At 50.5% G+C, this 17,237-nt stretch overlaps 1 protein-coding gene across 3 annotated transcripts in view; it reads right to left on the reverse strand.

Moving 5' to 3' along the window:
* PPP1R16B (protein phosphatase 1 regulatory subunit 16B) overlaps nt 1-17,237 on the reverse strand; it is a 57,608-nt gene that overhangs the window by 30,065 nt on the left and 10,306 nt on the right. For 2 of the 3 annotated variants that reach the window (XM_062610100.1, XM_062610099.1), the window contains exon 2: nt 7,573-7,976. In XM_062610100.1, coding sequence (XP_062466084.1) covers nt 7,573-7,819 — 247 coding nt within the window. In that variant the 5' untranslated portion in view covers nt 7,820-7,976. Of the gene's footprint in view, nt 1-7,572; nt 7,977-9,429; nt 9,649-17,237 lie in introns of those variants that run through there. The other variant, XM_062610101.1, reaches the window with a different exon arrangement.

Below are 17,237 nucleotides of genomic sequence, written 5' to 3' on the forward strand. Positions count from 1 at the left end.
CACCTGCAAAAATATTAATTTCCCCACCAAAATTCATTGCAAAGAAGAGTTATGTGCTCAGCTGCAGAGCTCTGACTTTGGGAGGAGGTTGGGTTTGGAGTTTTGGGGTTTCTTTTTTGACGAAATACACCTGAAAACAGAATGATGCTGCAAAATGCCAGGTACCAGTAAGCCCTCACGAGTGATCAGGCTCGTGTCGTGCATCCTTTTGCCAGAATTGTGTTAAATATCGTAACACAGCACCACAGCAAGACAGAGCCTTGGCTATGGGAGGTCACAGCCAAGGTGGGAAGACACACAATATTTTACTCCAGGTTCCTACTGCTTATTACCCACAAGATACCAGAGGTCTCCAACTGAGCTACTATTTATACTTTCTAGTTTCTCATTATTGGAGTGGGACAAAAGACATGGCTAATTGGAGCACAGGAAAAAGCACACACCTGGAGGGCAGCCAGGCAGGCAAGAAACACGGTGCCTGCAAGAAACCCCATGTCACAGCCCCTGAGCGAGGAGCTGGTGGGGCTGTAGCATCAGAATCTCTGCTCTGGAGCCAGGCTGAGAGAGCTGGGCTGGGGCAGCCTGGACAAGAGAAGGCTCCTCAAGGGGAGACCTGAGAGCAGCTCCAGTGCCTGAAGGGGCTGCAGGAAAGCTGGAGAGGGGCTTGGGACAAGGGATGGAGGGACAGGTCAAGGGGAATGGCTTGAACCTGCCAGAGGGGAGACTGAGATGAGCTCTTAGGCAGAAGCTCTTCCCTGGGAGGGTGCTGAGGCGCTGGCACAGGGTGCCCAGAGAAGCTGTGGCTGCCCCATCCCTGGCAGTGCTCAAGGCCAGGTTGGACACAGGGCTTGGAGCAAGCTGCTCGAGTAGAAGGGGTCCCTGCTCGTGGCAGGGGCTGGAGCTGGAGGAGCTTTAAGGTCCCTTCCAACCCAAACCAGTCTGGGATTCTGTGATCAGCCCTTCCATGGCATTACCCTAGCAAGCAGGCAGTCAGGCGCAGTGCTTTTTGTGCTTGATCCAACCCATACCTATCTCCACACTCACATGCCTTGGTCCCCTTCATGCAGATGGCAGGCATTGATGCCACTGGAACACCACAAAGACAGCCAAGCTGGGAAGTTACTGGCTAGAAAAAGCTACCAGTAAGCATTATCAGGTTCGGACTGGGAAGTTCTAGTTTTGACATTTGGCAGCCTGTAGTTATCAGAAAATAAGCAGCCATATAATGCTGCCTCCACACCCTTGGAAGCAGAGCAGCCAGGCCAGGGAAGGGAAAGGTTAAACACCTTGGTTGTATGCAGGAACATCTCCTGGCTGAATTAAGGTTCTGTTGATAATCTGCCCTTGGCTGACCATATCCTGACGTTCCCGGTGAAGGCAGCAATTGTGTCCTGAGCTCTCCCTGCTGTGATTTGGCCCGGCAGGGTTTGTAGAGCAGATGGTGACCTTACATATCCTACCTGCTGCACCTTGCACACACAACCCTAAGAGTTCCAGCCTTTGCTCCCCATTGCACAGACATCATTTCAAAAGGGAATACTCCTTACTCACCAAGGAGCAGCCACTGAAAATATTAACAAACCAAAAAAAAAGCTCCATTTGCATTTAGGTTCCAAAGTTTCCCCTCCTGAGCACATTGCAGCCACATTTTGGAAGCCAACTAAGTTATTTAAGCCTCTTCCAGTAAAAAAGAAAATCTATGATTGGCAACAGTCATTGGCCAATTCCTGTTTGATTTTAAAGCACCTTGAGTCCAAACAGACTGTCTTTACTGGAGGGACAAGTCATTGAATGCAATATTTATGCGCTCTTGTAATGCTACTACAAGGAACATAAGAAGCATTTTCAGTGGTATCAGAACCAGTGGAAGCTGGTACATGTGTAAAAGCCAGAAACCGAAGCAATGTGAAACCAACCCAGTTGCATCTCACACACACTGAGAACGCATGCTCTGCCCAAACAAGGTGCACACAGAGAGATGTGCCCATGGAGGTGTGGGCTGCTGCTTAAGTTTTGATCAAAATAGTTCCAGGCAGGATCCCCACATCACCATTTCTCAGCAAGGACATTCGTGTACACGTTTTCTAGCCTTGTTTTAGTCAAGGAAAGCAACTGCTGACTGTGTGGGGGATGAAGGGAGACTGCTTGCACTATGACACTTGCTGGGAGTCGAGAAACTCAAAAGGTGCACAATTTCTAGTCTGGAATGAGTCTGTTTCTCAACTCACACATCTTGAAACAGCAAGCAGCAATGCTTAGTGCATGTGGCAGCCAGTGCCCAAGAACAGACACCTCAAAAGGGATTATGAAGACACTTAGCAGAGACCAAAGCTCTTCTACAGCAGCTGGTGTCACACTTTATAAACCACATTCTGAAGTTCAGGAATGTGTTTTATCTCATTTTGTTATTTATTTTTTTAAGTATTTCTGATCAAACTTTTTTGATTAAAGAAAGTGTTTGAAAAAGAATGTTTGGTTTGGGGAGGGCAAGGGCCTCATCCCAGGTAAACCCAAGATGGACTTTCAGCATTAATTTCCAAACAGAAATCTTGGCATTTCAAGCTCTTACAGAAATGGGAATAATCATCCCACGGGACTGAAATCCCACTATGCCAGGAAAAAAAAAAAAAAGAAAAGAAAAAGATCATTTACTTGTTATGACAACAGAGAAAGTTGCATTTTCAATATCGCTCGTGCTCCCAGATGCCAGCTAGTTAGTGCCATATGCAAGCAACCCCAGGTTGGCATCGTCTCCAGATTGCAGGAAAAAGCCAAGTTAAATGTGGCCAAATATGTGAATCTGCTTTTGGAAAACATACCAACCCCCATTAACAAAATTAGCAAGATCCATCATTGCCAAGGGCTCCCACATCCAGCTTTCCAAGGACCACAGCCTTCATTTCCACACCTATGGAGTTTAAAGCTCAAGAAGCACCCTTGTTATTGAACTGAAACTTTTCATTTCTGATTCAAGGCATTCCCCAAACACCCAGATACACTCAGGCTGCTCACAAGAAAGAGAAAAATTTTGGGTCCCCCCCTGAGCCCTTCAAAGGGCACCAAAGCCAGGAGAAAAATCTCAGACAGAAAATCTCTCTATGCACTTGCTCATAGATTTGGACATAGGAACCCCATGTAAAAAGCTTCAGGAGACTAATAATGTGGGTGGAAAATTAAAGCACCTCATAAAAGGTTTTTAGTAACAAGGGAACAGATCACGTCACCTTGTAAAGGTTAAAGACAGCAATTTATAGACACTAATTAGGGCCTCTTTTTAAAGTGCCTTTCCAAATGACAAGGTTGGATTTATTCCAGAAGGGTGCAAAGGGAGCACGGAAGGAGGTGCCTGGGGATGGCTCCTAAAAGGCTTACCATGCTCATCATTACCGCAAATGTACAGTACACTTAAGGGTCTGCAAGAAGTGAAACATGGGGCTGTACTGCTATGAACAAGCTGTGCAATGCTTGTAACCCTCCCCAGGAAATCCTCCCCATGCCAGTGCAGAACACAGCCAGCCCCAAGCTTGAGCCTGCTGCTCTGCTAACAGGGCCCATTCTGCTGGATGCCAAGTCCAAGGCCAAACCCGAGTCTTCATTCACGTTCTGTTCACCACCCCAAACGACCAGCGTGTACACAGTTGAACTGCTGCAGAAATGCTGCTTTATGCAACGCTCTGGCACTGAGAGTTTTGCAGGATGAAGTGCCAGAAGGTGGGAGCTGAAGGACTTTGCAGCGATGCTTCCCAGAGCCACGGCTGGGAGGAAGCAACTCTCACCTAAGAGCAGGAGAAAGGGCACTTCCAGTGCTGCTGAAGGTGAACCAGTCCTTCAGGGGCTTTATTTCACTGTTGGCTAGCAGAAGGGAACGCAGTTAACCCACCAGCCAACACCAGCACCACCAGCTTCTGCAGGCAGCAAATCACACAACAGCAGATCGTAGCTTCTGCCTAAGAGCTCATCTCAGTCTCCCCTCTGGCAGCTTAAAGCCATTCCCCTTGGCCTGCCCCTACAGGCCCTTGTCCAAAGCCCCTCTCCAGGTTTGTTGTTAAACCCCTTTAGGTCTTGGAAGGCTGTTACAAGGTCTCCCTGGAGCCACACGTCTGTAATGGCAGCCACTTTACCCACCTCTGAGATGTCAATGTATGAAACACCAGTTCCTTTTCCCCTGCTCTGGAGTTGCTTTTACAGGAGCTCAGTGATGCAGAAAGACCTGGACACAACAGCTCTGCAGCCACCAAGGCTGCTTTTGGGGCCGCCATGCTTCCAGGGAACAGCCTCCTCACCATGGTTTCAGTCCTTGCAGGACAGCTTGAAGGGCCACAGCCTTCATCAGCTCTCACAGCTCCTTTGCAAAACCACCCGGACACATTCCTGCTCTGGGGGTTGGACTGGAAGGGTCCTTCTGACTCTAATGGTTCTGTGATACTCTCCAGGATCTCTTGCCTTCACTCCTGCTTTGCCACCATGCTGAGAAACAGCATGTTCTGAGACACACCAGTCACCCATGGACCTTGTTGGACACAGGGGCTTGGAGCAAGCTGCTCTAGTGGAAGGTGTCCCTGCCCGTGGCAGGGGTTGGAGCTGGGTGAGCTTTAAGGTCCCTTCAACACAAACCGAGGTGGAATTCAAAGAAACCTGCATTTCTTATATGGGAAAGATGCCCTCTCCCTCAAGGCTGTCACGTTTGCCACAGGCTCGGTGGGAAGCTGGAGTGGCCCAGCACAGTGGCTGTGCCATTGATGGCAGAAGGAAATGGGGGCTGGGATAGCTCTGGGTGCACAGGAGCTGCTCTTTCAATAGCATCTTGGCAAGGCACAGGCAAAGGACAGTGAAGTGAGGATGTCCAGGTCCTGAGGGACACAGGGCTGCTTCCTGGAGGGCAGGGCAGGGTTGTGCAGCAGGGACTCCATCTCACAGGGCTCAACCCACTGCCTTCATCAGGAGGTTACATCGCAGCACAAGACACCTCCTGGACAAAGAGCCAACCCACTAACTAACTTCATTGTCTCTTCCTCAGCTTCACTGCAGACCCCCTCTGCCACTGCAGGAGTGAGAGAGTTCCAATTAAACAGACAAGTACACAATCACACAGGATGGAAACACAGAGCCGGAGCGGAGACACGTGCCCGCTGCACCCCCAGCTCTCCAGCCTGCCTCACGCCAACTCCTCAACTTCTTCATCATTTATACTTCACCTCCCCCTCCGCTTCCCACACCCAAGAAAAGATGATTCATCCACCAAAACAATTACCTGGGACCTCCAAGAGCCCACAGATTCCCCCACTTTGGCCTCACGCACTGGATAAGGAATATTCCCAGTCTGGGATCTTTGTTTGGCTCTGTCCCCTCCTCCCCTTCACACTGGTTCCACGGCACAGGGGGGATGGAGCAGGGACAGAAACTGGCCACACACTCTTTGTAAATGACCACAAAACAAATCAAATTTAAAAATGTGAGGCATCTGAAAAACCCAGCTCCAGACTCCTGCCCTCCCCACTGTGTGGAGAGGTTGATTTTGCACCAACAGGGAAGTGCCTTTATCACATTTAGTGTAACCAGCATCACTTCAAAGAACAGCCGATGGTTAAAGCCAGCTACATGGGCTTGCCTATGGAAAGAGGTCAAGTGTGAGCAGCAGGTCAAGGGAGGGGATCTGGATGAGCTTTAGGGTCCCTTCCAACACAAACCATCCCGTGATTCTGCCATTACAGTACCAAGAGACCTGCAGCAACGGATTTTGCCTTACAGGAAGAAAGGAATGAAGCTGTGAGCTGAAAGCTCAACTCTTGCATGCCCAACAGCCAAGTGTCCATGTCCACACGTGATGCAAGACCGTTGTCCACAAGACCTGACACCAGTCCATTAGCACACCAGCCCTGCTCACTGTCACCAGCGTGCACAGCCAACCTCCTCCAGTGCCATGTTTGCACACGCCTCTGCCATTTGTGCATCTCTCACAAAATACAAAAGACAGACAACGAAGGAGCTTCCCCACCTCCAAACTGTCCAGATCCAGAGCCAGAAAGCACAGAAAGCAAAACTACATGGTCGGGCCTCTCAAAAACCCATGGCCCCATCACACCCTCCAGCCCAAGCACTGAGCAGGGGCAACATCACCACATGAAGAGGATGATGAAACACTTGTTATCCACTCCAATGCTGTGAGCTGTCATTTACAGGCAAGCAGCTGGGTACCAAACCCAAAGCCATACCCTGCCAAGTATCTACCAGCACAGGCAGAGTTGGAACAAGTCCTAAATCTGTCATCTCAGGCAACATTTACAGACACAATTTCACAGTAGGGCTCTCGGGGGCTTCGCTGCCGGAGCTCTCCTAGAAGACTACAACAGCTCAGAATACAGGTTCACTGGAGCAAAGAGCCGGAAACAACTGTTAAACCTTTATAGCAAGGAAGAGACAAATAAAACGCTGCAATTTCCAGGACATTACCCCAGGTCTGCTCTCTCAGAGAGGCTACAAATACACCAAAACCATGGACATGCAGCAGGGTTTGTCAAACACACTGCCCAGGCCATCAGTGTCCACCACCACAGTGCTCCAGTCCCAAACTGCTGCAAACACGCACACAAGCACAGGTTACAGTGCACAAAAGGCCTTCTCAGAAACAGGGACATGACTTTGGGGAGATTCCTCACAAGAAAAGACAAGGTTCTTGCCTTCCATCCACCTATCAGGGAACTATATAGTGCTTCCTGCAAAAGATGCTGGAAACTAGAGCAACGTTCCCCACCAGAGATGCAGCTCAACTGGCCGCATTTCCTTGGCATCTCCCTTGTCTCCACCATGGCAAAGGATCAGGTAGATCACACCGATAATAGCACCTGGCAGAGCAGCAACCCCAAAGGCTGCTCCCAATGTCCTCTAAGAAAGACTTATACTTCTCTGCAAAGAAGTAAGCTCCAGCTCCGCAGCGCTTACAGGTTTCCCCCACACTTTGCTGAGGTTAATGGAGATCAACTTCTAGACTTTCTTCCCTTCCTCACTTCAGATTTTGAAGCAAAAGCAAAGCACTTTGAAGTGGTGCAATTAAACCAAATTGTGAACAATTTGCAGTTCTCTTCTATAGGAAGCATTAAACAAATCTGTGCTATTTTGAATGAGGAGGGAAAAATCATACATCCCTGTAGCTCTCATTCCACCCCCCCAAGCAGGGAAGCTGAAGAGATTTACACTGACATGTAAAACTCTGTGACAGACTTCCATAAAAACCACTAAAAGAGGCACACCCAGAAGGCAAAGAAATGTTTCACACCTTCTGTAAGCAGAAAGTGTGAAAGGGAAGATGAAAGCTGCCTCCTCTTCCCCAAAACCTCGGCCATAACCCCTGCCCTATCCTGGCATTCATGTGCCCACTCCTGATGTCAACCTAGGTAATGCTGGTGTCACACAGTGTTTTGAGCACTGCACAGCTATATCAGAGATGGCAACACTCTAGAGACCAACACCACGTCAAGGGTAGTCCAGTGCACGGATGCCAATGCAGATGCCTCTGAACACCAGAGCACAACACAGACCTCACAAACAAAGCAATTCCAGACACAAGTGTCATACCTTCCTCCAAGTCATTCCTCAGAGAAGCCTCCAGCAGAGCAACGCTGGCTTCAAACGACACTTTCTTTCGGTTAACAGCATTCCTCTTCTTCTCATGCTTCCGCTTCTTATGCTGCATCTCCTTCTCATACTGCGCCCACTTCTTCAGCTGCTGAGCCCTCCGCTTCTGCGCTGCCCGGAGCCTTTCCAGCGTGGGCATCTTATCCAGCAGCTGCAGCTCTGTCAGGAGGTCCACATGGGCATCCATGGCTTCTGCTAAGAGAGGGAGCAGGGCGAAGGATGTCCCAGTGGGAAACGATGCTCACCGCAAGCCTTCTGGATCGCAGCTGCCCACTGCTATACCATCATCCTGGGGTCAGGCAGGGAAAGGCCCATCACAGTGACCAGTGTAATGTGCTGGAAACCTGGAACAAGGAGGAAGGCATGAGGCATCAACTCATCATCCCCTGCGAGGAGCAACCAAGACCAGCCTGCTGGAACACAGACAGGCAGCACCTACCAGTTGAAAAGGCAGCTCATGTAACTGCACTTTAACTGCTTGAATTGAGCAGCAATACAGAGAGCAGAGGGGACCAAGGCTGCAGTGGCAGAGCCCAGAGCAGACACAAGCACAAGATGGGGCCATCCCAGCACAAATAACCCAGAAGGAAGAGGCTGCAGATAAATGGGGATCCTGGCGCACCAAGGCCTAGCAGGTTTTCCCACAGGAGTTCTACCCACCAGGAGCATCACCTGTGCTCTTCTACACCTGCCACCAGAGCAGCTTGCTCCAAGCCCCTGTCTCCAACCTGTCCTTGAACACTGCCAGGGATGGGGCAGCCACAGCTTCTCTGGGCACCCTGTGCCAGCGCCTCAGCACCCTCACAGGGAAGAGCTTCTGCCTAAGAGCTCATCTCAGTCTCCCCTCTGGCAGGTTCAAGCCATTCCCCTTGGCCTGTCCCTGCAGGCCCTTGTCCCAAGCCCCTCTCCAGCTTTCCTGCAGCCCCTTTAGGCACTGGAGCTGCTCTCAGGTCTCCCCTTGAGGAGCCTTCTCTTGTCCAGGCTGACCCAGCCCAGCTCTCTCAGCCTGGCTCCAAGAGCAGAGCTGCTCCAGCCCTCGCAGCATCTCGGTGGCCTCCTCTGGACTCGCTCCAACAGCCCCTTCTCACCCCAGCCAAGGGCAGACGGACAGCACATGGCTCTCAGGGAGGCATTACTAACACTTAAACCACCTCAAATACTTACAAACACAGGGGCTTGTGTTCATTTCTCCCTTCAGGTTTGTTATTTACGAAATGCCAGCTCATTCTGGCTCCACTGTACAGACTCCATAAGTGCATCAACAAGAGCAGCTAAATCACAGCCCCAGACTCTCTGTGACCAGAACACCAGAGACCTCTGAGCAGCACTATTCACAGAGCCATCAACTGGGTGACTCATGGGCAGCATCCTCTGCTGCACAGGAGGAAACATGCCCCAGATTTAAGAAGCAGCAAGGAAAGGTGCATTTGAAGTGAAGCAATATCATGAGCAAATTGTATGAGTCCTTTCCAAATTGACCTGCACAAAGCAGGCTGAATGGCCAGGTGAGCATGCCTGTGAGCTGAACTGTAAATAACCATGTAAGAGAATAGAGATGTTGTGGTTCAGCCAGCTTGAAGGAAGGGAAGGGGGGGAAGAGAGACCATGGAGAGCTTAAATATTCACAAGCACCTGAGAAAGCACCAACAGGGCAGCTGAAGCCATTACTTTGTCAACTATCCTGCTCCAAAGGGGAGGAAGAAACAGTCTCTCAAGCAGTGAATACAAAGCATCTATGGGTAAAATAGCAGCAGAAGAGGGGTAGCTAGAACAAGATGAGAGACATGGTGAGGATACAGACCTTACTCCACCCAGGAAAAGCCACCGTTCACCCCCTTTCAGAGGGCGAAGCAGCCCAGTCGGAGAGGCTTTACCCTGGGGAGCTGCAGGGAAATGTCCATGCCATGCAGCACATCCACCACGTCCCAGTAAATTCACAAGGTTGAGACATCCACTCCTTGCAAACACCGCTACAGACCTTTCACAGTGGTTTGACCTTACCTATAAATATCCCAGCTGACTGACAGCAAGACACACCATTTCCTCTGGAGATAATTGGTTTGAGAATTGAAAACAAACAAACTCAGCCGGAGCACACACAGGCAGGTCTGAGCAGTCTCTTTAGCCAGTAAGTTACAGAATCCTAGAATCAGCCAGGCTGGAAAAGACCTTTAAGACCCAACTGTTCCCCAGCACTGCCAAGGGCACCACTAACCCATGGCACCTTGGGCCTTGTCTCCATGCTGTGTGAACACTTGCAGGGACGGTGACTGCAGCCCTGCCCTGGGAAGCCTGTTCCAATGCCCGAGCACCCTCTGGGGCAGGAATTGTTCCTCAGCTCCATCTAAACCTGCCCTGGTGCAGCTTGAAGCCGTTTCCTCTTGTCCCATCCCTTATTCCTTGGGAGCAGAGCCCAGCCCCTCCTGGCTCCATCCTCCTGTCAAGTTGCTATAAAGAGCAAGAAGGTCAATAGAAGGCCAAGGGCAGCTTCAGCAGCACCTCTAAGCCATGTTTTGAGGGTTTCAGGATAAACTCAAATAAAAAACCACAGCAACTGTGTTCCATCCCATAAGAACTTAAGATTGCTAAAAAAATAAAAAAAAAAAAAAAAATGCTTTATGCTTTAGTTCCTCATAGCAACAAACCCAAATCCTTGCAAAGCTTTTTATAAGAGAGATACTAACCTAGAAATCAAACACTTGCTTGAGATGGAAAATACCAGCTCATGACTGGGAATGTCAGGACACAAGGAAAGCGTTCCAGGGCTGCTCCATGGCACGAGAGCCCCGCACAGCTCTGCCTGCCCACAGGGATTCACAACAGCCCCCAGACACCCTGCCCACATGAGCGGTGGAAACGCAGCTTTCCAAAACACTTTCCTTTTGGGGCAGGCACGGTTTCCAAGCACAAGCACTTGGCTGGAAAGTTCTTCAGCACCCCCGTGAGCTCTGCCCCTCACAGGCATTCCTGGGGAGGTATCTGCCTTGGCGATCTCCGCTCCAGTAACACAGGCTGCAGATCTGAAGCCCTGTTCACAATACCTCGAAGGAGGGGAGATAAGGGCAGGAAATGCCTCTCAGCATAAAACATGCGGCACTCCCACCCTGCTCCTTTTCCAGGCCACTTCTGCCATTGTTTGCTGAAAGATGAACAAATATTTTCCAAAACACACCTGAAGCAGAAACAAGGACCTACTTCTGCAGGGCTGGGTTTTCCTAATAGCAAAGAAACCTTATTTCAGCATTTCCTTGTTTACTCAAAAAAGGCTGGAGTATTTCTTGGTGGTATTAGGACTGCACCTTACAAAGAGCAACAGGACATTGATTTATAAAGAAAGGAGAAGTGTGGCTTGTTCTGCTTGCCCGTGTTTCAGCTTTCCTGCACACACCTTGTCCTCTAGCAGCTCTTCTGCTCTCACACCAGAACAAAAGGGAGATTCGAGTGGCCTACAGAGGGGAATAACCTGGAGAGATCGGCAGACACCAAGAGATTTCTGAAGTACCAGCCCCCAGCGTCTCTTCAGCCCAAGCAGCAATTGGATCTCTAAAGGATGAGAGAGTTCACCCTGCAGAAGACACCGCTCAGCTTCTTCCAGACTGAGGTACAAATCCCTTCACCATCCATGGGCCCCAGAGCCTCAGAGAGGCTTTGGCTCCATCACTCCAGCTGCCTGTTTCCAGGGACCTAGTTTCTTCCTGTACCAAACAAATGGCGCATTGACTTCGTACGGCACAAACTGGTGGGTGTAACTATAGCCTAGTTTCAGGCCCCAGCATTCGTTTACCTGCAGAGCGACACAGAAGCTGGCTGTGTCGCTGTGTGGGTGCCTGTGGTTTGCAAGGCATCACATTTTGGTTCCTGCTTTATTCAAAGGTGGGGGAGGGAAGAACAGCGATGTTCCTCATGTGTGACAGCCACGTTTCCATGAGCTCAGCGGATCCGAGCTGCCATGCCGCGCACATCCTGCCAGGCTCACACAGCCCCGAAGCGACAACGGACCATGCCTTCAGGGGCCAAGAGGGAGGCCAGATGCTCACAACTGTATTGTGCTTGTGCCATCGCCACCCTCTGGGTGCTGTGGCAGAGCAAGACCCACTCCAACCATGTCAAAGATCAGCCCCTACAAAGGGCATGCAAGGGAAGGCAAACACCTTAGTATGAGATTCATCTCACTGAGCTCAAGAGGACTTTCGGGGCACTGGTTACTCGCAGTACAAGAAGAGATGGCAATGCTGCGAAGTGAGAGTTTACAAAGCCAGTGGTTGCTACAAGCTCCTCACCACCAGCCCTGCCTGGAGCAGTCCTTCAGCTCCTCTGCACATACTTCTCTCCATGTGGCATTTAGAGGCTGGCATTTGCCTCCCACAAAGGAGAAAACCGAGTGCACTCATCTTCGTGTTCCAGCACGCACTCAGAGCTGCCTCCCTTGACCTTCCTACAAAGCTTTCAACTTGCAGACACTTTGCCATAACATTGCCAAGGTTGGAGCTGGATCCATGAAAACAGCCACACTGCTGAGGGATGCTGGGGAGACTCCTCATCTCCCCATCAGACAGTGAAGCTGGAGCAAAGACCTCCCATCTCCCCAGGGCACTACTTAAAACACAGCATGACACTGAAGCAGAACACAAACACTTCAGGAGTCCTTCACTTAAGTGTCATCAATTGATTTTGGTTTTATTCCACTTAAGAATGAATACAAACCATGGAAGAGCAACCCTTGAATGAGACACCTTGAAATGAAATAGTTTAGCAACTAAACAATTCTTTTGGGTCATGCATCTTTCAAACAAAGATACAATTCAAGATCCAGATATGTGAGCAGGCACTTCTGAAGTCAAGGAAATTGTTCCTACTCCCTGGATTGCTTGTGGAAAGGCACCTGCAGGATTGGGCCCAGCCAATTAGGTGAAGCATCTGCCTTCGCAGCATAAAGTCAAGTGAGTGGCACAAAGAGCAACACCCCAAGCTAATTTTCTCTCACTGGAGTAGTTCGAAGCCAAGAATGAAAGCCTACAGCAAGGATAGGAGCACATAAGCAGCCTGCAGAAGAGGTGGCTGCCCCATTTATTTGTTTCACCAAGAGTCAACTCCTGCCCCATGGCATGGTGAGGACCTGCCAGATTTACCCCTTCTGATTCCTACGAGGGCAAAGGCCAGCCTGTTCTATTCCTGCCCCATGACATGCTAACTGACAGCCCACTGCAGCCTTTTGCTGAACCCATCCTCCAGGCTTCTCTGTCTGGCGTCACATCCAGGATTGTCACTGGTGACACAAAGCAGCCAAAGACCCATGTTCTGCGTTGTTGTTTCTGCTGTTGGCCAGGATCACCCGGAGGTCTGGAGGAAGCAGCAGGGCAGCTCTTCGCTGCTTGATCCCCCATGAATGGAAGAGCTCAGTGGCAGCTCAGCAGCCGTCACACTGTCCAGAGACAGCCAGAAAGCCAGCGAGAGGAGGAGGTGACAGAAGGAGTGACAGGCACGAGCAACAGGGAAAGGCAGGCACAGGAGTTCAACTGTTCCCCAACAGAGAACAAGGTAGAGGACACAGGGGGGCTGCTCAAAGCATGGATGTGCCATGGGGCTGGTCATGCACAAAGAACTGAGGTCCATCCCCTCCCTCCCTGCAGCCAGACCAAGGCTGAGAAGGGCAGCAGTGTCCCCCCGCCCTCCCGAGAGGAACACACTCCAAGTCATTCCCTGACCCATATCCCGGCTGAGCACGTAACAGTGCTGGCTCTGCCAAGGCACTCCCCACGCTCACAAGCTGCTCCCTGCAGCATCCTGCAATACCTTTGGGAAGACAGGAAGCCAAAGCTGCCCTCTGACTTGTGGTGAGAAGAGCCAGCCCTGCTCTGGAGTCAGAGCTCTGGGGTTTGTAGGTGTTTTGGTTTGGGCTGTTTGTGCCCAAGAGGGTCTTTCATGCCAAGACAACTATAGCCCAGAACCAGGGTTTCCTTCCTTACTACAACTGCTCCTCTCATCTCCTGCCTTGTGGAAAAACATTTCACTAGAGCATTGCCCACAAGGACACTGCATCAAGCCCTAGCACCCAACTACCCAAACTGTTACAGCCTTATATACCCACAGCAGGGGACTCAGCCACTGGGTCTTCCAAATGAAGAGAGACAGTCAGATACCAACAGCAACCATACAGTAGACTGTGAAGGGGAGTTCAACTCACAAGAGGCATACCTGCCCCTCTGAGGAATAATGGTCCCAAAACACTTGTTTTCACCTGCAGTGCTCCAGGACAGCCATGTTTCCTACAGAGCCCAGTGAAGGAGGAGAGGATGCTCGAGGTGAGAGGCTGTAGGGGTGAGCACTTCAAAGCACTGCATTTCCAACCTCCTGAGGGGTTTGCTTTTTTTTCTGAAATGGATTCCGTGATTCTCTAATATCACATGCTGCCAGACAGGTTGTGCCACATCCTCTGTCTGGCAGCGGGCACTGACCACCATCTCCTCCAGAATGCCAGGGCTGGCAGCAAAGCTGAAGTGGGAAACTGGTAACACACACCCTGAGAGCACAGCCCAGGGCTGGGCACTAAACCACAGCCTGACAATACAGCTACACCACTACCTTCAAAATAATATGCAACAAAGCCTCCTCCAGAGCTCAGGAGCATCCAGTGATGAACAGATGAATGCAGAACAGGGCCACCTGTCTGACTCCAGGCAGCAAACTACTGCAAGAGCTCCACTCCCACCTCAGGATTATTACTTGTAGTCCTGTGCTGCAGCCATGAGTGAAACTTTACTTGTCCCTTGGTGCAACTCTAACAGCTCTGACTGTTGCTTCTGGTAGCAAATTCTTGCACGCTGCATGCGACGCTCCCTGCACCATGCTGCAAGCCCTACAGCACCCACAGGTTAACCACATGGAGGAGTGAAAATGATCAGGACTGTCACTGCACGATTCAGTTGTGCTGGTATCTCAGAAGCAAACAGCTCCTTCCCTCACTCAGGGCTTCTGCAGCATTTCAAGCAGCAGATGCTCAGCACTGCCAGACGAATGGTTCCTCCTGAAGGAACAAAGAGGAAAGTGTCAGGAGCCATCACTTTCATGAAAAAAGAAATACAAGATATTTCAGCCAAGAGCCCTGAGGGGCTCCTTCAGTCTGCCTGTGGAGCTGGTGAGGAGGAGCAGGGCAAGAAAGATCTCATCAGAAATCAGGAGTTTCAGGAGAGATTCTTGGCTTTCCCACAGGTTTCATGCATGCAAAGTAAGGAACCTCATCTATGCCCCAATTACCTTCTTGAAGTGAAGTTACTGTTTCACCTGTCTGCAGCAAAGGAAGTTTCAGTGTTTCACTGTCACTTTGGTGCTGGAGGTGCATCGACATTCACTTGTGTTTCCAGCTTCATGGAAAGCTCAATATTTAAAGCTAAATTCTTCTCCAGAGAATTAAAAACATTTTGGCCTGGCTGCTTTATCTCTATTTCTGATGATCTCTCCCTCCTCAATGAGCTCCTTCCCAGCAGTGGGAATTAAATACAAGCACAGGGAAAAAAGCAAAACAGGAAGGAAAAAAGCCCTCTCTTTGGAGCCAGTGCAGCAGCAGAACATGTGAAGTGCCTCATTCCTTCCTTCTCCCAACTGTCCCACTTGTAACAACACTGGTAGTTGTCTGAGGAAAGCTCCTCAGTATTTTCACTCTATATTTCCTGTCAACACCCCACACAGCACAATATACATTCTTTTTCCTATCAATATTTCAATGTGGGCTTCCTTGAGAAAAGACCTTCTGTGCCAAGCAGTCCTCCCCCTCATGAGCGTGCTAGAAACACGCTGCTCCTTCCAGTGGCACCTCAGTGACGAGCAGAACAGATCTGCTCATCACTGGTCCCCAGATACATATACCTCCTGTCAGAGAGCTGGGTCTTTGCTCAGTGGACACAGCCACCATGGCTTTGCTTCAGCAGGACACAAGCGCAGGCACAGACCACACACGTGATTTAGCAGCACACCTGAGCATTAAAACCACCCAAATGCAGCGCTTGCTTCCCTCCACGTGGCTCCTGTGCAAAGCTGCTCCTTGAGCAAAACTCCCAGTGAGAGGCAGTGGGACTCGGAGGTGTTTCAGAAAACCTTCATCTAGAAGCTCTGCAGAGGAAAGTCTCTTCTATCCATCTGCCCCATGCGGTGCTGTTGAGGCTGCCACTGTTCTGCACAGAACTGTCCTTGCCCAGGTAGATTTTCAAATCCAGAAATTTCATGTGGATAGTTTTTATGTTCACTACAAGTTCCGGGTTTTTCCTCCCCATCCATTTTTCTTCACAGAATCCTGGACTGGTTTGGGTTGGAAGGGAGCTTAAAGCTCCTCCAGCTCCAGCCCCTGCCATGGGCAGGGACCCCTTCCACTCGAGCAGCTTGCTCCAAGCCCCTGTGTCCAACCTGGCCTTGAACACTGCCAGGGATGGGGCAGCCACAGCTTCTCTGGGCACCCTGTGCCAGCGCCTCAGCACCCTCACAGGGAAGAGCTTCTGCCTAAGAGCTCATCTCAGTCTCCCCTCAGGCAGGTTCAAGCCATTCCCCTTGACCTGTCCCTGCAGGCCCTTGTCCCAAGCCCCTCTCCAGCTTTCCTGCAGCCCCTTCAGGCACTGGAGCTGCTCTCAGGTCTCCCCTTGAGGAGCCTTCTCTTGTCCAGGCTGACCCAGCCCAGCTCTCTCAGCCTGGCTCCAGAGCAGAGCTGCTCCAGCCCTCGCAGCAGCCCCGTGGCCTCCTCTGCACTTGCTCCAACAGCTCCACATCCCTCTTGTGCAGCTGCCCCAGAGCTTCCCCAGAACCCTCCTGACCACAGGCTCCCGAGGCACAGTGGCCAAGCTCCACTCTCTCTGGCTCTCCCTCCACATCGATGGGCACAGTAGGCTCTGCTGGCCCACAGGTTGAGGGGTAGCTCCGGGTGGGTGCTGGGTGCACTTTTGAGGGTACCCTGGAGCTGCAGGAACTGCTCAGCTCCCTTTTGCTTCACAAGGGTGAAGCCTTGGGTTTGCCTCCTGCTTTCTGGTCCACCAGTGAATCATTAAAACCAGATATCCTGGGCTCTTAGCCACTGCCTTGCTACTCAAGGCAGGCAGAGGGACACTGCAGTTACTTTGAACTTGAAAATCTAACTGCGATTTTGAAGTGAGTTAAAAAATCAGAAACTAAGTTGGGGCTCAATTTCAAAGTACACCCGAAAAGAAACCATCCCCTTCTAACCTAGTGCAATAGAGAAAACCATTCAACAGCCTGTACATCTGCAGGGAACATGCACTAATTGTACTCATTCATTCTTTCCACAGATGAGGACTGCACAAATGAAGCCACGAGCAGAGCTCTCCCCTCTACTCCCCAGTGACTGCACCCGAGGCAGCACAGACACAGGCTTGAGGCAGCGCAGAGGACTGCAGAAAAGACAATGCTTGAAGACCAGGAAATCTTAGTCCTTTGAGATTTCATTACATACCTCTCCCCCTTTGCTCTCCTTAGCAGAAAAGCATCTGCTAACAAAATTTATCTCTAGCATCAGAGAAGCAGCGGGATTCCTGCCCTTAGGCAAAGAAAGACAGATCAGAACAGGATTTCTGTGCAAACACGAACTGAATCTCAACTTCCCTTGC

Source organism: Pezoporus occidentalis, unplaced genomic scaffold, assembly GCF_034315485.1.
Source record: "Pezoporus occidentalis ecotype Australia unplaced genomic scaffold, CSIRO_AGI_Poc_V1 ctg144, whole genome shotgun sequence".
In the NCBI taxonomy this organism is placed as follows: Eukaryota; Metazoa; Chordata; class Aves; order Psittaciformes; family Psittacidae; genus Pezoporus; species Pezoporus occidentalis.